A 22,810-nucleotide genomic window follows, 5' to 3' on the forward strand; every position below is an offset into this window, starting at 1 on the left:
AGCAGGAAGAGCTGCTAGAAACCACAAGTCTAATTCCTGTGGCTGTGAGCTGGCAGTTGGATGAAAGCTTCTGCTCCAGGTGCTGACTCTTGCTAAAGTACAATTCTGTAGGCAATGGCAGCCCGCTAGTACCTCACCCATTCTTTGTGTGAGGCTAGGTGATGAACAGGCTATTTGATCATGGGAGGAGGGGGGGGGAAGGGATTGTAGCTGAGCGCAATCCTGTCCTTGCCCTATGTCAACAAACACACTTGTCTAAATAGCAGTCGGGGACCCTGGCCAATTCCTTCCCCATCCCTGTAGCCAAAGTGGCGCTGAGGCGAAGTATTGTGCTTCAACTGCTACTCTGGTTGGCACCGAGTCACATTTGTTATACCTGTATTTTCACTGTTCGTATGAACTGTAGAAATGAACATTTCCTTTGTTGTCCTCAGGCACTGGCAATGATAGAGCTGTACAATGCCCCAGAGGGACGGTACAAACAAGACGTCTACTTGCTTCCGAAGAAGATGGGTAAGTCCCAGAACGTGTTCACACATTTGCTGCACTCCATGCTGTTAAAGTGACCTGGCACAGCAGTCCTAGGGATTGAATCCAAAAATTCCACAGCTTTCAGTGACTTGTATATTAAAATATAATCTGATGAAAGAGAATCAAGAAAAAGAGAACTCCGTATAACCAAGAAATAATTTGTTTGTGAAATCTCTACATCTCTAATTTATTGGCCCCAAGAAAAAAATAATCCCCTTTTAGTTCTCTGTACATTGCGCCCCAGGTGGGAAAGTGGGGAGGGGGCCTGGTCACCTGCTTCTGCTGTTCTGTAACTGCCCATTGAGCAAGAGCAGACTCAGATGGATTATTTTACTTTTATTTATTCATCCTTATTTGGAAACTGCTTGACCTCACTTGACACATGCGGGCGACACCAGAGACACGGTTAATATCAGGAGCTTGTCCTCTGGTGATTTGTGACCCATGTTATTCCACAGGCCAACCAGAACCAACTTTTGATTCCTCTGGGTCAGTTGGCAGTTAAGCAGCTTTGTGGGCTGTACTGTTACTGGGCTGCTGTCAGTCTAGAAGTTATTAAAACTTTTCAAACTTATTTTGATTTTAAGAAAAAGTTCTTTCAAAATGTTCAATTATATTTGTTTTATGGGATTGCTGCTGCTGAATGTACTGTTAACTTGTGTTTTTCAGATGAATATGTAGCAAGTCTTCACCTGCCCACATTCGATGCACATCTCACAGAACTGTCGGATGAGCAGGCAAAATACCTGGGTTTGAACAAGAACGGGCCTTTCAAGCCAAACTATTATCGGTAAGAGGCAAAAAAAGACTGTTAAAACTACAATTTTTGGAGTATGGCACGTTCAACTGTTGATAGGTGGCAGACTTGAATTTAAGGGCAAGGGTTTGTCTGGAAATTCTGACTAGAACTGCGGTTGAAACAAGTTGAGAGAAGCTGAAAATGCACAACATCTGGAAGAGGAAAAAAGAGTTAAGTTTCAGACCTGATGCTGGATCCCAGCCAAAGTGTAATCTTTTTTGGAGATGATCATGCTGTGCATTTCCTGATTATAAATTATATCCACAATGGCTTCACAATTTGTTGATATTTTTGCATTTATCAAGGTCTAAAATGGATTATCTTTGCACCTGAGCCAGCATCAAACACTATGGCCAGATAGATAGCACAGTTTAGATCAAGAGTTAAGCTCCCTCTACACTATAAAGCACTACCTGGTCAGACACAGCATGGGTCTTGCATACAGAGTACGTCTCCTGCAGTGCCCCAGCAAGCACCTCCAGGTTAAACACAGTTTGAGTAAGGTGCGGAGGAAAGCTACTTTTAGACTGCCCGATGCAGTGATCTGAAATCCAGTATAGCTACACCATTGCAACTGGAGAAAATGAAGAGGAAGAATGGGGAAAGGAAAGATTCAGTCTAACTCCAGAAGATCTGCAAAGAATCAATGATGCCTAAATGTGGGGTGAAGAACTTTGTGTAGGACTGACTCCTCTCTCCCACATTGCAGTAAGGGCAGCAACTGAGTGAAGCATTGCTGATACATTGTCTATTTTGTTCATTTGTCCTAGGTATTAAATGCAAAACCGTAAGAGCAACAAAGAGGAGGAGCCTTTCATCACTACTGTACAGGATCAATACCTCCGATTTACAGCTGGCCTTGATTAAGTAGTTTTAGGTATTTAGTCATTTATTTATTTAAATAGAATGTGTATAATCCCAGCAGACGGTTTTTACCGCACTAGAAGATGAAAAAGGTGTTTCCGTTTAATGTGATTTTTTTTTTCTTCTATTGTTGTAGTGTTCTAAAATAAATAATTAGCAACATCCTAGCTGTTAACTGCGGAAAAGAAACGATGGAAAGAAGAATCAAACCGTCGGCTGTTTTAAAAGTTTTAAGGTGCACATATTCCAGTCTTTTTTTTGGTTTTTTTTTTAATTTGTATTTTGTTGAGTGAAAAGGTAAGGTAAAGAAATGGTTAAATACTTCACATTTAGAATATTATTATGGAATTCCTCAAGGTTTTTTTAAACAAAACCTAACAGTAGGAGCCTGGAGAACTCATGATTTATGTATTGTTTTTGAAATATTTTTAAAAATCGGGTCTAGCAGACTAGGTGGTGTGTGACTGGTCAGGTAGCGTAGCACTTAAAATTCCTTCTTTACAGCGCTGCTGTTCTTGGCTCAAGTCCCTGGCGCTGTTTGACACTTGGCCTCACCTCTTGCGAGCATGAGTGTCTTCTGTCCTTAGCTGGAGCACAAGCTTTGAGTCGGTGGAGCGTGTGAAGCTGAGAACAGTCTGTGGGACTAATGAGGTCACGGGATGTTGCACAGGTGATCTGCAAACCCTTCGCCCACCTTTATTTCTCTTTTTTTTTTAAAGTGAGCTGTGGTTATTCTGTGCCTGGATTCAACATGCATTGGAATAAAATTGCATTTTGGCTCGACAGTTCTTAAATGGAAGAGGGTAATTATCGGCTGTTTTAAAAGGAAAACCTGCATTCGTTTGCAGATCAGTGGGTTTATATTGTGGAACACCATGAAAGATAGTCTTTTTGGTGTTTGATGCTAGCGTGTTTTTGATTTAACTTATTATTTCACCTCCCCTCGCCCTCTCTCTTTCCCCCCCCCACCACCACCACCACCATCCCCGGAACCTTCAAATAGTACTAACTGTTAGCTGATGGCTAGGACTCGTGATTTGTCCCCTCTCACAAACCAGCATTTTCATTGATTTTGGGACTTCCATGCAAGTTGTACTGCAGCAAGCCTCCTGTCTGGGCAATGAATGGAGAAATGTTGCAGGATTTGTCACCAGTTAGAACCATAGATTGTAATAGCACCAAAGGAGACCCTTCAGCCCATTGCACCTGTGCCAGCTCTCTGATCGAGCTATACACATTGCCCCATTCCTCTGCCCGTTTAACGTTTTTCTTTTTTGAACTCTGTGACAAATCACTTGCCCTGTCCTATCGATGGCTACCAGTCTAATTATTTGCCAGAAATATTTGTCATATAAGTTAAGCAAGTGCTGTTTTCTTTAAAATCTGTTACCACATCTGTTTTAGAATTTCAACAAATATCTTGACCCTATGCATTTCTGCAAGCTGCTATATTTGGTTTTTTTCCCCCAAAACTGACGGTTCTATGCGAATCCCAGTCAGTTTTAGTGGTTTATGATTTTTAATTGTTTTGATTGTGGGGAAGGGGTGGCAGGGAATGTAATAATTATTATTATATGTAACATAAAAGTTTGAGGAAAAAAGGACACCAGCAACCTGCTTTAGGAGAGCAGAAGAATCAACTTTTAAAAGAAAAAAATCACCTGTTTACCTGCACAAACTGAGTTTTAAAATTGAGGTAACTATTTTAAGTACTGTATTAATGGTCAAGTATTGTAGTAGATGAGCAATAATGAATCTGTAATCAAAAACCCAAATAAAGTGTTGATAAATTTAAAAAGTGTTTTCTACGGGTATTTTTTTCCTGTTGAACTTCATTCATTTTCTAATTAGCCATATTTTGGTATCCAACAACGTTTCAACTTTTTTTCCTCCTCGTCATCCGTCCGTGTCCACAGTCGGAGAGTGAGACAGACCAGCCCATGGACACCTCCTTCGGGGTGCAGTCTCTAGCCTACCCACCAGGGCAGGAGGCACCTTTCTCCATCCCAGCAGTGACCTGCTGCGGCTTTCCAAACTCTTCAAGAGCAAGTCTGATGATGAGGCGTGAATTAAAGTTTTAAAGCTCCAATGGGGCTTCAGTTCATGACCTACGATTGGCAGGCCAGTTTTGAGCAGAGGGCCTGGAAATTTCTAAAATGTAGACCAGACACCAAGAGGCTGAATCTTTCCAGTATTTTCACTTTGCTTCTAAGTCCAAAACTCCTGTGCCCACACCCTATCCCACTCTCCTTTCACCTCTGTCCGCACCAACCTTCACTGGCACCTCATTTGCCCACCTGCAATGCATTGATTTTAAAACCTTTGTCCTCGTTTACAAATCTCTCGATGTCCTTGTCGCTCCCTACCTCTGCAACATGCTCCAACCCTAAATGCAAATGGCCTTTACTCTTCCAACTCTGGCTTCCTTTGCAACCCGATCCACTACACCTTCATTGGCAAAGCCATTACCCATTTTGGCCCACATTCTTGCATGCTGTCTTTAAATTCCACAGCCTTGCTTCCTCTCCTTCCAAAAACCTCCTCAAAACCCACCCCCTTGACCATACGTGTTTTCATCAATGTGTATACACTGCTGACTTGCACTAATTTCCAATTAATCGTAACCATCAGCTTGTGATCCCTTTGCCATCTTTACCTTTTGACCCCTGCCAGGTAGAAACCGGAGGAGACGAGCTAATTCATGGCACACCTGATAGCCAGATGCAAAGGCCCAGGAAAGGAGTGTGGTAGAAAAGAAGCTTGCAGTGAAGAGGAAAACAAGTTTAAAAATATCAATCCTAAAGCTCCGAAGTGCTTTGTCTTTTATTAACCCTTTCACGAACTTTAAACTTTTTTTTAACTTAAAACAACATTGGCCTATCAATTCAGTAGAAGACCTAATTGGCTACTGATTTGAACTGTGTGGAGATTGGCTGGGAGATGTTCTTTCTGGTTAAAAGCCACAATTCACTGTAGAATTGTAGCTGATGAAAGCAGAAATTTTGAACAGGAGTTTGTTTGGTTGTGTGATTCAAACAACAAACTCTTTCAGGGAGCTTCAGGCTCACATCGAGAAGTTGATGGGCGCTGTCGATATTAGCTTTTCCCACTTGGAAGGTACAGTCTAGGAGTAGAAACTCTGGGGCCCTTAACAACCCCAGGAATTTGAAAGAGTGCACCGAGGCTGCCCCAATATGGCGAGTGTGAAAGCAGATGGATAATAAGTGAGCGAGGGTCTGCTTATTTCATAACTGAGGTTCAGCCTCGGCGGGGGGTGGGGGGCGGGATCACAGAGCCTTTTGGTGCTGGACAGAAAGACCTGAGCAGATCCAGATGGTCCCAGAAGTCTCGTGGCGAGGTACCACATTGAGTAAGCTGGCGGAGCATGGGTACCAGGCAGCATTTAGCATCGGGGCAAGATCACAGACAGTTTAGCCAGGACCACATGGAGACGGCTGCATTCAGGAAACCCACTTTTCCCCATAAATATCTTCGTATTCACGGTACTGGCCAATGGTGCCAGAGCCGACATCATGTTTGGACAAACGGTGACGATATTGGACACAGCCACTGTGAATGGACTTGCACATTTAAAGCAGTGCTTGAATAAAATTTTTAAAATGGAAGACTTGCATTTATATGGCGCCTTTCACGACCTCGAAGTCCCAAATAACTTTACAGCCAATGAAGTACTTATGTAGTCACTGTTGTAATATAGGCCAATTTGCACACAACAAGCTCCCACAAACTCCAATGTGATATTGACCAGATAATCTGTTCTTGGTGATGTTGGTTGAGGGATAAATATTGGCCAGGACACCTGGCAGAACTCCCCTGCTCTTCTTCAAAATAGTGCCATGAGCTTTTTATATCTTCGAGAGGGCAGATTTATTTTAATGTCTATCCAAATTGCAGCCGCTCTGACAGTACATGAATATTTCTGGTGGTTGCCAAAGAAATTGGGGACCGGTTTGGAAAAAAAACTTGGAAAAAATTTGAAGAAAGAACATTTCAGTTAAATGTTGACACACCTTCGGTAGGTTACTGATCGGTGCAGTGGAACTGTCAGCACCAGGAAAAATAACACACAAGACTTACCACATGCAAGCCACAAATATTTTCCGATCTTTAAGCAAACAAATTAATCAGCCCTTTTACGGTGTGCAGGAGCAGGCATAGAATGGTTACATCGCGGAAGAATGCAATTCGGCCCGTCGAGCCTGTGCCGGCTCTCTGCAAGAGCACCTCGGCTAATCCCACTTCCCCGCCCTTTTCCCTTGCTGTGTGGATTATCATAAAACATTTTAATGGGAGGTTGGCCTTTGTGACTGTTTCTCAGGAGGGTGCATCTTTTAGTTTAGTAATGTGTGAAAGGCTCACTTTGGAAGGCAGGCGGTTGTAATTCAGCCCTGGGCATGGTGGGCTGTTCATGATGCTTTCCTCACATCAGGAGACCTTTTGCACTAAAATCTCATTTGTTCCTTGGTTGCCATGAACTAGCAATGTAAAAGTATAAAAGATGTTAAGGGGTAGCTGACACACAGGTACAAGTACAGATTACATCTTTAAGATTGTGACAACTCTCCACACACTCCACTCTATATATGCTTCACTCTCCGCTTCCTCTATCCTCTGTGCACTCCGTTCTCTGCATTCTTCTCTACCCTGGGGTGGGGTGCGGGGGGGGGGGGGGGTCTTCAGACCTGAAACGGTGACAGACTCCTGTTTCTGCACAGATGCTGCCTGACCTGAGTATTTCCTGTTTTGCTTTCTGTTTTTGTTTTCAGATTTTCAGCAGCTGCAGCATTTTGCTTTTTTTCTGCAGGTGTGGATGTCGGGTGAAAGCAGAACTATGATGCCTCCCACAGTTGAACTGCTTGCTGCTAAACTGCAAAAATCAGGAAACATGGCTTTTTGGGTGTCGGCCAGTGGCTCAGTTGATAGCACCCTCGCCTCTGAGTCAGAAGGTTTTGGGTTCAAGTCCCATTCCAATGAGACTTGAGCATAAAAATCCAGGCTGACACTCCACAGTGCAGTACTGAGGGAGTGCTGCACTGTTAGAGGTGCCATAGTTCGGATGAGCCGTTAAGCCGAGGCCCTGTCTCTGCTCTCGGACGTAAAAGATCCCAGGGCACTATTTTGAAGAAGAGCTGGGGAGTTATCTAGTGTCCTGGCTAATATTTATCCCTCAATCAACATAACAAGAACAGATTATCGGGTCATTATCACATTGCTGTTTGTGGGAGCTTGCCGCATTTCCTACATTACAACTGTGACTACACTTCAAAAAGTACTTAATAGGCTGTAAAGTGCTCTGGGACATCCGGTGGTCATGAAAGGCGCTATATAAATACAACTCTTTTTCTGTATGTGAACACAAGGCACTACCTCCTAGCCTCAAACGTAGTAAAATTCCCAATATCTGGAAAACAACATGGTATGGCTGGAAGACCCGACCGGCTAAATTTATATCCCACAGAGGCGACAGTAAGAAGCACTTGTAACAAAAAAAAATAAAAAGCAATATTGATTTTCCAGTTCCGTTCCCTGACCCTCTAAGGACGTGCGGTTCCAGGATTCGGTTCTGGGCCGACTGGAGAAGGAAGCAGGGGGGCTTCCCCTCCTTGAGGCTATGGTGGGACGTGGGCAAGGCTCACGTCCGTCTCTTCTGTCAGGAAAATGCGAGGGGGTCGATGAAGAGGCGGGAGGCCCGGGTCAGGCGGTTGGAGAGGGAGGTGCTCGATCTGGAGTCAGGTCGTCGAGGACCCAGCTCTCCGGAAGGAGTATGAAGAAAAGAAGGACGCGCTGAAGGGCCTGCAGCTCGCCGGGTCCCGAAGCGCGTACGTGAGGTCGCGGATCCAGCTCCTCCGGGACCTGAACCGCGGCTCCCCCTTCTACTCGCTGGAAAAAAGACAGGGGGTCCGTAAGCTGGCCGGCGACGGGTCTCTGGTCTCTGATCCGGAGGGGATCAGCGCGGAGACCCGGGCCTATTATGGGGCTCTGTTCTCTCCAGATCCGTCCAGCGAGGATGCGTGCAGAATTTTGTGGGAGGACCTGTCAAATGTCAGCCCAGAGGGCGCAGAAAAATTGGACTCTCCGCTAAGTCTGGTGGAGCTGACCGGCGCCTTCGGCCAGCTTTCGAGGGGAAAGTCTCCAGGCCTGGACGGGCTGACCGTGGAGTTCGGGCGTTCTGGGACGTCTTGGGGGGCGACTACGCACGGGTCCTGGGGGAAAGTCTGGCGACCGGGTGGTCATTGTCCTGCTGCCCAAGAGGGGCGATCTCCGCCTATTAAAAAACTGGCGCCTGGTCTCCCTCTTCAGCAGGGATTACAAGATTTTTTTGCCAGGGCCATGTCTGCCCGCCTTGGCACCGTGCTGGTCCACATGATCCACCCCGACTAGTCCTACACGGTCCCGGGCTGGACCATCCATCTGGTCCGGGACCTGATCCATCATTCCCAGAGGGCTGGTCTGTCGGTCGCCTTCCTTTCCCTTGATCAGGAGAAGGCGTTTGATAGGGTGGATTACGAGTACCTTTTCGGAACTCTGCGCGCATTTGGGTTCGGGACACATTTCGTCGCCCGGCTCCGACTTCTGTACGCCGCCGCGGAGTGTCTGATAAAAGTCAACGGGTCTTTGACGCCGCCCCTTCGCTTCGGGAAGGGGGTGCGTCAGGGATGCCCCATGTCTGGTCAGTTATATGCCGTTTGCGTGGAGCCTTTCCTGCGCCTCTTGTGGAAGAGGTTGACGGGACTGGCTCTGCAAGGGCCAGGCATGGAGGTCGTCCTCTCGGCTTACGCCGATGACGTGCTCCTCATGGTCACGGATCCCGCTGACTTGCGGAGGATGCGAGAATGCCAGCAGATTTACTCGGACGCATCCTCCGCCAGGATCAACTGGGTGAAATGTTCTGGACTCCTGGTGGGCCAGTGGCGGGTGGACTCACTGCCGGAGGAGTTCAAGCCTTTCGCCTGGAGCACCACGCACCTCCTCTACTTGGGAGTCTACCTCAGCCCCGCCGAGGACGCCTGGCCGGCGAACTGGCAAGAGCTGGAGACCAAAGTCACCGCTCGCTTAGGACGCTGGACAGGACTGCTCCGAATGTTGTCCTAAAGGGGTCGAGCGCTGGTCATAAACCAGCTGGTGGCTGCCATGTTGTGGTACCGGTTGGTCACTTTGATCTCTCCCCCTGCATTTGTCACCAAGTTGCAGAAGAAGCTCATCAACTTCTTCTGGGGAAAAAGGAAGCACGGGGTCTTCTCCGCGGTTCTGAGTCTTCCGCTTAGGGAGGGTGGTCAGGTGCTGGTGTGCCTTCGCACACGAGCGGCGACTTTCCGTCTTCGGACCCTGCAGAGATACCTGTACGTTGAGAATCCTCCTCGATGGTGTGCGCTGGTGACGTATTTTTTCCGCCAGCTGCACGGCCTCAACTACGACATGCAGCTCCTGTTTGTGAAATTGGGCAGTATGCGTGCCTACCTGCGGGAGCTACCTGTCTTCTACCAGGAACTGCTATGGGTCTGGAACAGCGTCGCCTCCAGGCGCAGTTCTCCCCCGTGTGGAGTGGCGGCTCTCCTTCAGGAGCCGCTGCTCAGGAATCCGCACCTCCACGACCGCTGGATGGGGCGGCGGGCGGAGGGTAGGGCTGTGCGTGGTAGGGTGACGAATCAGGAACCTGCTCGATGGCGGAGGCATGGACTGGATGGCGCCAGAAGAGCTGGTGCAGTGCCTGTCCTTGGCCAATGTCCGGCACGCGGCCAAAGCCATCGAGGCGCTTAAAGTGGCGCTGGGCCCTGACTCCACTAGGTGTATCGAGGAGGCTCAAGCACGTGTGGCGATCCCCTCCGAACTGACCCCCGTTCAGACAGAATTCCTCATCGGTGCGCGGCCCCGAATCCTCTTTCGGGAAACGGCGCCTCACAGCTTGAGCTGGCTCGGGGAAATGCCCTCCGTGCCTTTTAGTTCTGCACGGAGGGGTTTCCTGTATGGGCTGCTCCTGTACACTCCCCACTTTGCCATCTTCGTCTACCGTCCGGACCCGCCTTGGCGTGCCACCTTGCCATCCGGCAGAGGTCCCCAATGGAGGGCTCTCTATGCGGGAGTCCTCCCCTTTTCTATTGGAGACTTGGCCTGGAGGGTGTTGCATTGAGCTGTCCCATGCAATAAGTTTTTAAGTAGGTTTACAGACTCCCAGTTCGCCTGCTTTTTCTGCGGTCTTGAGTCTGTATTTCATGTTTATATGGAGTGTGAGAGGTTGCAGCCCCTGTTCCGCTACCTAAAGGGGCTGCTCCTCGATTTTTGGTTGCACTTCAGTCCCGCGCTCCTGATCTTCGGTCAGCCGGTGTGGAGGGGAGTGGGCGGGTCGGAGGACCTCCTTGTAGGACTGCTCCTGGGCCTGGCCAAAGTGGCCATTAACAGGTCCAGGCAGTGGGCGGTCGAGGGGGTCGTCTGGCCCGATTGTCTGTCACTGTTCCGTGGCTATGTTTGCGTCGGGGTGGCCCTGGAGATGGAGCACGCGGTGTCCGCCGACACCCTCGAGGCCTTCCACGACCGGTGGTCGCCGCGGGGCCTGGAGTGCATCATTTCCCTGGCTGATGTTATTTTTATTTAGTTTGATAAGTTTTATTTAAAGTTCCTTTAAGTTACAGTTAAATGGTTCAACCATAAAAGAGATCACTGGACCTTCCAGTCCCCAAAGTTCCAATGTGCAGAGAGGGAACGAGCCTTCGCCTCGCAACAGGGCTGACAGACGTCCCGCTCGTCCAATCAGGAGCCGAATTCGCTTCCAGCTCCCGCCTCCGAATAAAGATTGTCCAATGAGGAGTGGGTGAGCAGAGTAGCGAACGCTCGCACTTGGTTACAGAATGTAGCTCTTTACTCTCCCAGTGAGGATGGAAGCGGCCAGTCCCGGCGGTGGCAGCTCGGCACCCCGGGCGAGGGAGCTCTTCCGAAACCAGCGCAAGGACTCGGAGGTGAGTGCAGACCTCGGGCGGCAGAGTGACACCGACAGGTGACCGCGGCTAATAATAAAACCCGTGTGCAGGGTGTCAGTCAGCCGGTGGCAGCAGCTGCCCGTCCCGCGGTCTGTGACTGGAGCCGCTCCACAGAGAGAGAGTGTCCCGGGGTCAGTGACTGGAGCCACTCCACGGACCGAGAGTGTCCCAGCCCGGGGTCAGTGACTGGAGCCGCTCCACAGACCGAGTGTGTCCCGGCCCGGGGTCAGTGACTGGAGCCGCTCCACAGAGGGAGAGTGTCCCGGCCCGGGGTCAGTGACTGGAGCCGCTCCACAGAGGGAGAGTGTCCTGGCCCGGGGTCAGTGACCGGAGCCGCTCCACAGAGGGAGAGTGTCCCGGCCCGGGATCAGTGACTGGAGCCGCTCCACAGAGGGAGAGTGTCCCGGCCCGGGATCAGTGACTGGAGCCGCTCCACGGACCGAGAGTGGCCCGGTTCGCGGTCTGTGACTGGAGCCGCTCCACAGAGGGAGAGTGTCCCGGCCCGGGGTCAGTGACTGTAGCCGCTCCACAGAGGGAGTGTCCCGGCCCGGGGTCAGTGACTGGAGCCGCTCCACGGACCGAGAGTGTCCCGGCCCGGGGTCAGTGACTGGAGCCGCTCCACAGAGGGAGAGTGTCCCGGCCCGGGGTCAGTGACCGGAGCCGCTCCACGGACCGAGAGTGGCCCGGTTCGCGGTCTGTGACTGGGCACAAGGCGATGGGAACGGCCGCTCGCTCGGTCACTGGCGTGACGCGGTCAAAATGGATCCATACAACTTTCTCAAGAAAAATTGTGTAAGAAGCCCAAAGTTTCCTTGTTTGTTTTGCAAAGCAAAACCGCATCCGGCCAACTTTTTTAAAATTGTGTAGTGATTGATAGAGCCACAGATTTTAAGTATACCGTGTATTAGGAGACTAACTGAAGTTTACCCTGCGAATAATGTTGAAACCAAGCCAATTAATTAATGTGACTCGAAATCTGGATTGTATTCTCGAGAGTATATCCCCCCCTATATCTCTCTCTCTCTCTCCCTCCCCTCTTCATGTTTCTCAGCCCCCTATCTCGATTCTTCCCTCTTGCGTGTACCTCTCACCTCTCTCATCGCTCTCCTGCCTCTTCTGTCTCTTGCCAGCCTTCATCTCCCCTCCCCCTGAGTATCTCACTCCCTTTTTCATCACTCTCTTTCTCACTCCATGTCTCATTTTCATCCTCATTGTCTCTCTCGCTCTCTTTTGTGCCTTCCTGTCAACCCTTCTCTCTCTCGTCACCCTCTCAACTCTCTTTCACCCTCCCCCTTGTGTGTGTCTCGTCTCCCCGCCCCTTTCTTTCATGCCCCGTCCCTTTCTTTCCATCTCGCCTCGCATGCGCTAATCTCCCTTCTTTCCATTTTCCTTAGGAAAGCAAATGGTATGTTGGCCTTTAATACAAGAGGATTTGAGTATAAGAGTAAAGATGTCTTGTTGCAATTATATAGGGCCCTGGTCAGACCACAGAGGGAGTGCAACGAAGGTTCACCAGACTGATTCCTGGGATGGGGGGATTGTCCTATGAGGACAGATTGAGTAGACTAGGCCTATATTCTCTAGAGTTTAGAAGAATGAGAGGTGATCTCATTAAAACATACAAAATTCTTACAGGGCTTGACAGGGTACATGCAGGGAGGATGTTTCCCCTGGCTGGGGAGTCTAGAAACAGGGGTTGTAGTCTCAGAATAAGGGGTCAGCCATTTAGGACTGAGATGAGGAGAAATTTCTTTCCAGATGGCTGTGGCAGCTCAGTCGTTGAGTATATTCAAGACCGAGATTGTTAGATTTATGAATATTAAGGGAATCCAGGGATATGGGGATAGTTCAGGAAAGTGGAGATGAGGTAGAAGATCAGCCATAATCTTATTGAATGGCGGAGCAGGCTCGAAGGGCCAAATGGCCTACTCCTATTTCTTGTTCTGTTCTGTTCCTGTTCAATATGTGATAGTTAACTGACATTTGAGGAGATGTTACTTGTTCTCGGTAATCATCATAGAGCAGGAGAAGGATGAAGAGTTGGTTGAGGGAAGCATTCTTGTTTGGGAGAAGGTGGGCACCAGCCTGTCTCCCTTTGATCCACTTAGTTTTCAGTTGGCCTGCCATTTCATGGAACGATTGTATATTGCCTGAGGAGTGTGTGTGCTGTTCAAGTGAATGATCTTGGGGTGAACTGCTGTGGCTTGTTTCCTGCAGAGGATGCCGTTAGTGAGTGAAAGTTTGTGGCAGTTGCGTTCGTGTCACTTCTCATTTGTCTCTTTAGGGGACCCGGTTGGGGGGTGGCATGTGGGGAGTGGGCCTACATGTGGCTCACAAGAAGATAGTGGAGTGTTGTGGAATTTAAAAGGAGACCAACTTCATGAAGGGGAAATAAAAATCATTTTGTCAAGCTAGTTTCCAAACACTCATTGTAATTCCATAAATCGCATCGGTGCCTCTGTGTGCCTATGTCACGGTTTAAATGACATAGGAACAGGAGGAGGCCACTCAGCCCTTCAAGCCTGTTCCGCCATTCAATTAGATCATGACTGATCTGTACCTCAACTCCATTTACCTGCCTCTGTTCCATATTCCTTCATGCCCTTATCCAACAAAAATCTATTGATCTAGCCTATCCTGTCTAGTACGGTGTACTGCCAGTCTCTGAGCTGGTGCTTGCTAAAGTACAGTTGCCTGACACCATGCCATCTTGGGTGATGATTTCTGCCAGCTCCTCAATTTCGATTGACCCAATATTGCTTGGCAGGAGAAGCAACTTAAGCCGTATAATGTAGGACGTAGGGTCCGATAGATGGTCTGGAGTAACCCTTGACTTGCCTTCTTGGGGGCTGGGGAGCAACTTTCCGTAACCTTCCTTTTGGAGGTGACGTGGACTGGGTAGAGTGGATCACACATGGTCAGGGCTGCTGGTATATTACACGGGATCCTCCTGTGTAAATCCCAAACCACTGGCACGAATGGGTTTGATGGGCTGAACGGTTCCCACTTTATGCCCTTACCCCAGAGGTGGGTAGCAACTAATCTCTGCTTGACCAAGTTTAATTTTGGCAGCCCCACACAGGATTTTACTCCCTGAATTATAGCTGCGTTAAATGCATTGCTTGTGGTTACGATATTTTTAAGAAATAAGGCGGTGATGACAATAGAATTGAAACCAAACGAATCCTCCTCTTGCCAATTTTTAGGGCTCAGTGGATTCCCCTAACCTAGAGTTTGAATATGGAGATTCCGACAGCATTGCTACAGAGCTGTCAGGTAAGGTGTATTGTGCATGAGCTACTCTATATTTCAGTCCTCTGTTTTAATCAGCGTGCATGTAATTTTTTTTGATGGGGCCTTTTGTCTCTGTGGCTGTGGCGAGTCCTCTCTTTAATGGCGCTAATTTGGAGAAGTTGCTCACAGGCTGTTGCAGTTGGGGGACAATGAATGTGAATGGGACAATTAGATGAATAAATAACTCGTATCGGTGTCCCACCTCTTAAGAAAAGAAGAACTCGCGCTTATATAGCGTCTTTCACGGCCTCAGGGTATCCTAAAGCGCTTCAGTCAATGAAATACTTTTGCGGTGTAGTCACTGTTGTAATGCAGGAAATGCACCAGCCAATTTGCGCACAGCAAGATCCCACAATCAGCAATAGGATAAATGACCAGATCAACTTGCATTTATATCGCACCTTTTAAAGTAGCGAAACATCCCAAGGCACTTCACAGGAGTGATTATCAAACAAAATTTGACACCGAGCCACACATGGAAACACAATGACAGATGATCAAAGAGGTAGGTTTTAAGGAGCATCTTAAAGGAGGAGGGAGAGATAGAGCTGTTTAGGGAGGGAATTCCAGAGCTTAGGACCTTGACCAGGATAGTAGGAATCTTTTATGTTCGCATGAGAGGTGGGCGGGGCCTTGATTAAACGTCTCCTCCGAAAGACCACACCTCTGACAGTGCAGTGCTCCCTTGGTAGTGGAGAGTTATTGTTGCCATACATATGGAAGCTGCCTCCATGCTTGCAGGTAATATTGCTGAGGGGACCACGTATAAGTGGGGAATAGGAGGGGGCCCAGGATGGAACCTGGCAACAAACCGCAGGTAACCGTACAGGTGTGGGAGGAGAAGTCATCGCAAGAGATGTGCGGGCTGCGTTGGGAAGGGTAGAACAGGAGCGTACAAGGCCAGTGCCGTATATGTGGAAGGTGAAGGAGCAGGATGTGGTTGAGCGAGTTGAAAGCCATACCAGAAGTCAAGGAGGAACAGCACATGACAGTCGCAGTCACTCTTGTGTCGTGGGAGGGACAGAAACTGGACTGAAGGGATTTGAACAAGGAAAGGTGGGCATTGTAGTGTATGTACCCGTCTACCTTTAAGAGAACTATTGTATGTAACCGTTCACCTTTAAGAGAACTATTTTAGGTGTGGCGCTACTTTGTTTGGCTTCTGTATACGGTAATACCGACGGTGACCACACCAGTATATAAGTGTTGTGCCAGGAGTTATTGGGCAGATTCGCCCTGACCTTCGAATAGTAAAGTCCTGTTTTAAGTTACTCTTGGAGTCTGTGTATTAATTAACTAAACAACCCACAGACTTTACAGGCATGGTGTTGAGTGAAGATACTTTTCAGAACCTTAGGAAGGCGGTTAGGTTTAAGACGGGGCAGTAGTTGCCGAGGACATTTTTAAGGAACAGGGTGATTTATGGTAGCCCTAAAAGCGTTGCAATACCTGAAAAGTTGCTGAAGTCGCGATTATTAGGCCGATGAGGACCAGTTGAGTGTTCAAGAGCTCGAGGGAGCACAAGATGTGCGGGTTAGGATGATTGGCTATGATAAATTGACCCTTAGTGTTAGGGGGATTAAATACGTGGGGTTACGGGGATAGGGTGGGATATGTGTTGGTGTAGGGGTTACGGGGATTGGGTGGGATATGTGTCGGTGCAGGCTCGATGGGCCGAAATGGCCTCTATCTGCACTGTGGGGTTTCTGTGATTTCTGTGAAGATCCCAGGAGATGGGGGAGGATCTATAGAAGGCCGAGAGTTGGGTGTGGTTTGAGAGAATGTGGAAACAGAGGCAGTTGAGCAATTGGTCTCAATTTTCATGGGTTCCACAGACTGGCATCAGATCTATTGATTCTCAGGAAGTGGGTGTTGCTGGCAAGGCCGGCATTTATTGCCCATCCTTAGTTGCCTGAGAAGATTCCTTCTCCTTCAACCGCTGTTTTCCTTTGTAGCGGTTTGATACAACTGAGTGACTTGCTTGGTCACGTCAGAGGGCAGTTAAGAGTCACCCACGTTGGTGTGGAGCTGGAGTCACGTATAGAGCAGACCGGGTAAGGATGGCAGGTTTCTTTCCTAAAGGACATTAATGAATTTTACGACAATCCGACAGCTTCATGGTCACTTTTACAGAAACCGTTTTTTTTTTAATTTCCAGATTTTTTTTTTTAACTGAATTCAAATCCTCAAACTTCCGTGGTGGTATTTGTATTCATGTTCTCTGGATTATTAGTCCAGGCCTCTGGCTTACTAGTCCAGTAACGTAACCACTCCCCTCCCCTTTCTGCATTCCGAAGGGACCACTCCCTCCGCGACACTTTGGTCCACTCCTCAATCACCCCCAACTCCCCCTTCCCACAGCACCTTCTGGTGCAAGTGCAACACATGCCCTTTTACCTCCTCCCTTCCAAATGTCCAGGACCCCAAACACTCCTTCCAGGTGAAACAGCGATTTACTTGTACTTCTTGCAATCTAGTATACTGTATTCGCTGCTCACGATGCGGTCTCCTCTACATTGGGGAGACCAAACGCAGATTGGGTGACCGCTTTGCGGAACACGTCTGTAAGGGTGACCCCGAACTTCCGGTCGCCTGTCACTTTAATTCTCCGCTCCACTCGCACTCTGACCTCTCTGTCCTCGGCCTCTTACACTGTTCCAATGAAGCTCAAGGAACAGCACCTCATATTTCGATTAGGCACTTTACAGCCTGCCGGACTCAACATAGAGTTCAGCAATTTCAGACCATAACCTCTGCCCCTATTTTACTTTCTCTTTTCACATGGTAGCTGTTGATGATTCTGCCATTGCCATTTACACCTCATCTAGAGTCATCTTTTGTTTCTTAACTTGTCCCATTGCCATCTCTTTATCCTTGCACCATCCTCCTTTTGTCTTTTAATCTCTTCCACCCTGTCACAGACTCCCGGTCACACTGCACAATGTTAAACAATCTTTCCTCTTTTTCCACAGAGCTGTACAGTTACACGGAAGAGCCCGAGTTTGCTGCTAACAGGGATTGCTTCGAAGAGGATTTCGCGATTCACGGTAGTGGGCGCTCGCGAAGGGCAGCGGCAGGGGTCCTCGTAAAACCCGCAGCACGTCTGCTCAATTAAAATCCCGCGTTTGAGCAGGGTTTTGATGTGGGCTGATACCCCAGAATTAGAGGGGGAAGCCTGGCCCTGGAGATACTCCGTTATCTGCAAGCACCTTTTCATGATGAGCGATGATTACTGAAGTCTCTCATCCCCGGTACCATTCTAGTAATGTAGAGAGACTGGAGCACCTGGGATTGTTGTTCTTCGAGCAGAGAAGGTTATGGGGCGATTAAATAGATATGTACATAATCGTGAAGGGTTTTGATCGAGTAAATAAGGAGAAACTGTTTCCAGGGACAGAAGGGTCGGTAACCACAGGACACAGATTAAGGTAACTGGCAAAAGAACCAGAAGTGAGATGAGGAGAAATTCTTTATGCAGACAGTTGTCATGATCGGGAATGCACTGGCTGAAAGGGCGGTGGAGGCAGATTCAGTAGTAACTTTCAAAAGGGAATTGGATAAATACTTGAAGGGTAATAATTTGCAGGGCTAATGGGAAAGGGCAGGGGAATAGGTGTAATTGGATAGCTCTTTTAAAGAGCCGGCACAGGCAGCAATGGGCTGAATGACCTCATTCTGTGCTGTATCGTTCTATGATTTGAGGACAGACTGGCTGAGTCCTTCAGTGGTTCTGTTTACTCTCCTAGTTCCTGGCATTTCCCTGTTTAACCACTTGATTACATTTCCTTTTACTGTGCAGCCTTTCTGTGTCACTGTCTTTTTTGGCCAATTTCCCTGCAGTGTACACACTGTGATAGGTGAATAGTGGAGATGGAGCTTGTGGCATTGAGCGCGTGACTGGTTACTGAGCCTCTCGATCAGTAATATCAGCTCCAACCGCAGTGCTCCATATCCCACATTGGTTCTTCCAGCTCATTTCTGTTGGTCGGCTTAAACACATATTAAAACTAAGAGCCAAGTTAACGCCAGGTCAATTAACATCATTCTAATGGCTGAGGAGGAAGCGACCACAAATGGCAGGTTCCGGGTTAGGTAATAGCTGTGGGTTTTTTGAGCGTATTACCATTTTTTGGGGATGGGGAGGAATAAATTGAACAGGAAGTGTTTCTTCCCCCATTAGTCTTTTTTACTTTGTTTTCTTATAGTCCGTCTCAAGTTTCTACAGATTAGGGGTCCCATTGTTCCCCTGGGGAATGGATTGAATTGGGTCGGAGCTGAGTCTGAGAAACAGTGGGGACGCTGAGACGTTTGTTCAACCCTTTGGATGTTTGGAGGGGCGAGAGATGTGAATGCTGGGGTCAGTATAACTTGATGCCCTTTTGTCTCTTGCAGGGAAGGGCAAGAAATGGGTAGAGCTGGAAGAGGCTGAACATAAGGCCTACTTAATGAGGCTGCTGGACGGATTGGAGGTAATAAACAGGGAGAAGAGACTTAAGTTTGCCAGAGCCATTCTTTACCTGGCCCAAGGTAACTAGCGATGTGACAGTATAACTCCTTTCTTTTCTGAATTAGCTTCCCCCACTAATATTATTCTGTTGTGTAAATCTAGTGGAAAAATTAAATCTGCCGCATGGACTCAACCAACGCTAACCCGTGTAAAACACAGGAATGGAGCCTTAACTCTGCACAAGGATGTCGAGGCCTAACAAGTCAACACATCATATCATTTTCATACCATTAACAAGTAGACGATATAGTCCACCAATCATGTACAGTATGCTCTACTGCGGAATCTACCCCAAGGCAGGTTCTGCAAAGTTTTTCCCTGTTCTCCTTCCCTTTTACACATTCACTCACTCACATGGCCGCGAGTCAGTTGTTCTGTGTCAAAAGGTTGCGGGTGAGCACAGAATCCCGGTTGACGCCCCAGTACAGCACTGAGGGAGTGCTGCGCTGTCAGAGGTACGGCCTTTTGGATGAGGTGTCTTCCTGTTCTGGTGGTTCCAGTCAGTGCATGTTGAAGATCCCATGGCACAAGTCGGAGAGTAGGGAGTTCTCCCCAAAAATCCTGGCCAGCATTCTGGTCATTAATCTCATTACTGTTCATTACTATGTGCTAGATAGCTGCACCTCTGACACTGACGCCCTCCCTCAGTACTGCCTAGCTTATGCACTGAAGTCCTGGCATGGGTTCTGAACCCGCAACCTTCTGACTTGGAGACGAGAGTGCTATGAACTGAGCCAAGCTGTTACTTGGATGGACAATAAAGCTGAGGAGTTTCTCCCTATTACATGATAATTTGTGCTATCTAGTTATCTGCCTGCAGTGGATAAGTAGAACACTGTTTTCTAGGACACAATCAACAGCCACTTACTTCATTGTCTCTGGGGAGATCGCTTACAAGCTTCATTCCAAAGGTCTTCCAGTGGAGATGTGCACCTCTCCCCATTTCCACACCCCAGCCACCACTCTTTCAAACCCATAATCACTGCCTCAACACGTGCGGTACCAGAGGAGCTCTGATAGAACTAATCAGTTTGGAACAGTCGCGACCCAATTACTAGTGGGCGGTTGGGGCCAGCAACGTAAACCGGCTCACAGGGTGCCGTGAATTGCCAATCTAATGCCGATCACTTGGGGCAGATGATAAACTCAGTGGTGCCACGTACAACAACAAAGATTGCATTTATATAGCGCCTTTAACGTAGTAAAACACCCCAAAGCGTAGATTGTTCTGAATTTGTGTCAGGGGAAACTTTTCACCTGGTTTGCCAACGACTTGAAAGCAGTTGTCACTGACCCTGGGTGCCGGAATGGGATACCATTCCATTCCTGCAGCAATGGCATAATTTCCATTAATGAACAGAATGCCCTCTTTTTTCCACACGCCACCCCCCCAACCCCCCACACTCCCAGAAAAGTAAAAATAAAGTAGAACGTCTTTTCATGTTTTCAGATGTACCTGACTTGTTGGTTTTGATGCTCCCTGCAGGTGTGTTTGATGACTGCTACACGGACCCAGAAACGGTGCATTGGGCCCGGCACAACGTCTTCCTTCTCTACGAGATGGGCACGTTTGGGGCGTTGGTGGAGCTCCTCAATATGGAGATCGAGTGAGTGAAGGAAAGCAATGATCTGTCGGTAGCTTATTTTTCAGCATGCGGTACATTTAGACTTGTGGACCCAGTGGAAGCTACTTCGGGGTGGGGAAGGCTGTGTCCAATAAAACCACAGGCTGGGACACGTGCGCCACAGTGGAACGTCTGGTCTCCATCGAAGACTGCCCCACCCCTATGATGGATAATTGGAAACTGAAGTCTCCTCAGATTTGGTTCTTATGCATACGTACAGCAGTATGCCAGACCCAGAAATGCAAACAAGTACGGAATAAACAACAGAAAAACACAAGGTAGTTGATTTATGAGAAAACTATAAATAAAAGATGCTGCCCATTGAAATGCTTTGCATCCAACAAATATTCTGCCTGATCATTAGAATGGCAGATAATTAGGAGTGTGGATAACGAACCTTTCACTGTGTGCTGTCTTTATCTCTTGTTCTGAAGGCTCTCGAGCAGTAAACCCCCAGATGATGATTGTATATCCCTAAAGGGAGAAGTGAGACTAGGGACAGAAACTGCAAAGTAGTAACCATCAACATGATGGCGTTACTGAATACGGGAGGAGGGGGGGGGGGGTTGTCGGTGCCACTGGATTAAAAACAAGGCATCGTGATCACTATTAAGTAAAGTGATAAAGTAAATGTGGGTAACTGCAGACCCGCCAGGTTGCATGGAAATAGTCTAGCTAATGCCAACCAGTGCTGACCCAACCTGCTGGACTTTTTTTTTTTAAGGAAGTGACCTCGTAAGTGGATGTTGAAAAGCCCAATGATATAATCTGCCTCGATTCCAGAAAGCCTTTGATAAAGTTCCACAGGAAAGTCGGGAGGTGGATAAGGAATTGGCTGAAAGAGAGCAAGTACTAGTCCGGGGAGTGATGTTGCGCTGAGGAAATGTAATGACCGTACATCCCTGGTGCTGGGGCCCCTACTGTTTCTGATCTACATACTGTAAATGGTCTTGATTCAGAACATCAAGTTCACAGCTATTAAACCAATATGGGTAGCAGAGTCTGGAGTTACAGACGGACCTGGACAACATTTGCAAGTGCGTAGAACCAAGATGGATTCAAAGCGGTCAGTGCAAGGTCTTGTAAATGGAAGAGACATTTAGGGGAAATAATGAATGTTACTGACCTGTCTAGGGGAGAGACTGGAATAAAAGATCTAGGAGTGAAAATACACCCAACAGTGACCGTGTCCAGTTACTGCAGAGCAGCCATTAACAAAGGAAACCGAATATTGAGCTATATGGCCAGATCAGTAGAGTTTATGTTTGATGCTCTTAGTCCTCTGCTCAGGCCAGACCTTGAACAAGGCATTTTATTCTAGTCACTGAGACACAAGGGAAATACCCAAGGCCTGGAAGCAGTTCACAGAAAGGTCATGAAGCTCATCCTTAGTGCCTGAGGTGTGAGTCATGACGAAAGGTTGGAGGAACCTTCAGCTTTGAAAAGAGGTGCTTGACAAGGGGTCTTAAATGAAGTGTGTAAGATATCTAATGGACAGAAAAGGTTCATCCTGAGCACGGCTTCAAATTAAACCAGGAGTGTAGGCCAAGGGGACTTGGGTACAAATTGGTGAAAGGCCAATTCAGGACTGATGTTAGGAAGCGCTTCTTCAGACAAGGAATGATCAGTACCCGGAGTGGTCTCCGGAGAGGGCAGCGAGGGCATAAGCTTTGGATTCATTCATGCCGTGCTAGGTAGAAGAATGAGTTAGATGGGCCAAATGGCGCCTCTCATTTGTACGTATCTGTGTGAACTATTGCCAGCTGAGCTCGGATAACAGTTTGATCCTGGGACCTTTGATCTGTACTGCTGTGTTCCATGCCAAACTGAGCCAAACCCTGAGAGAATGAAGATTCACCTTGTATTGTGTGTACTGTAGAATTTATGACTGTCACCTTGTTAATGGAAGCATGCAGTTGGATGTAAGTATGATTCTGTTTACATGCAGTAACACCCAGGCATGTAGCAGTTCCCTGAGGAAACCAGCCATCTCCCTGGCGGATAGCACTGAGCTGAGGTAAGGGGATTACACACCTGTTCCTAATTAGTGGTTCCTGCATGAGAAGAGGTCGCTTGTGTCAGAAAATGTGTGTGTTACTCTGTCTGTGTTCCTGGGCACTGAGCTCTGTGGAAGCATGTTCCAGCTGTTGGCTACATGTGTTCCTAGTCTCGTCCGATAGGGTCTCCGGTCTGTGTC

General features: G+C 48.0%; 2 protein-coding genes across 17 annotated transcripts in view; both read left to right on the top strand.

Annotated features, from left to right (window-relative positions):
* The window catches only part of LOC147105836 (S-adenosylhomocysteine hydrolase-like protein 2), a 95,911-nt gene extending 91,919 nt beyond the window's left edge, over positions 1-3,992 (top strand). For 8 of the 9 annotated variants that reach the window (XM_086010614.1, XM_086010616.1, XM_086010617.1 and 5 more), the window contains 3 exons: positions 435-513; positions 1,201-1,321; positions 2,101-3,992. In XM_086010614.1, coding sequence (XP_085866740.1) covers positions 435-513; positions 1,201-1,321; positions 2,101-2,107 — 207 coding nt within the window. In that variant the 3' untranslated portion in view covers positions 2,108-3,992. The remainder of the gene's footprint in view (positions 1-434; positions 514-1,200; positions 1,322-2,100) is intronic. The other variant, XR_015081600.1, reaches the window with a different exon arrangement.
* Positions 3,993-11,018: 7,026 nt separating this feature from the next.
* strip2 (striatin interacting protein 2) overlaps positions 11,019-22,810 on the top strand; it is a 75,150-nt gene continuing 63,358 nt past the window's right edge. For 3 of the 8 annotated variants that reach the window (XM_086010627.1, XM_086010623.1, XM_086010624.1), the window contains exons 1-6: positions 11,019-11,166; positions 14,394-14,463; positions 17,454-17,528; positions 18,874-19,008; positions 20,475-20,595; positions 22,562-22,630. In XM_086010627.1, the coding sequence (XP_085866753.1) occupies positions 11,086-11,166; positions 14,394-14,463; positions 17,454-17,528; positions 18,874-19,008; positions 20,475-20,595; positions 22,562-22,630 (551 nt within the window). In that variant the 5' untranslated portion in view covers positions 11,019-11,085. The other 5 variants (XM_086010625.1, XM_086010626.1, XM_086010629.1 and 2 more) reach the window with 5 other exon arrangements.

This window comes from Somniosus microcephalus, chromosome 17, assembly GCF_052327205.1.
Source record: "Somniosus microcephalus isolate GS21.2 chromosome 17, FLI_Smic_1.0, whole genome shotgun sequence".
NCBI lineage: Eukaryota > Metazoa > Chordata > Chondrichthyes > Squaliformes > Somniosidae > Somniosus > Somniosus microcephalus.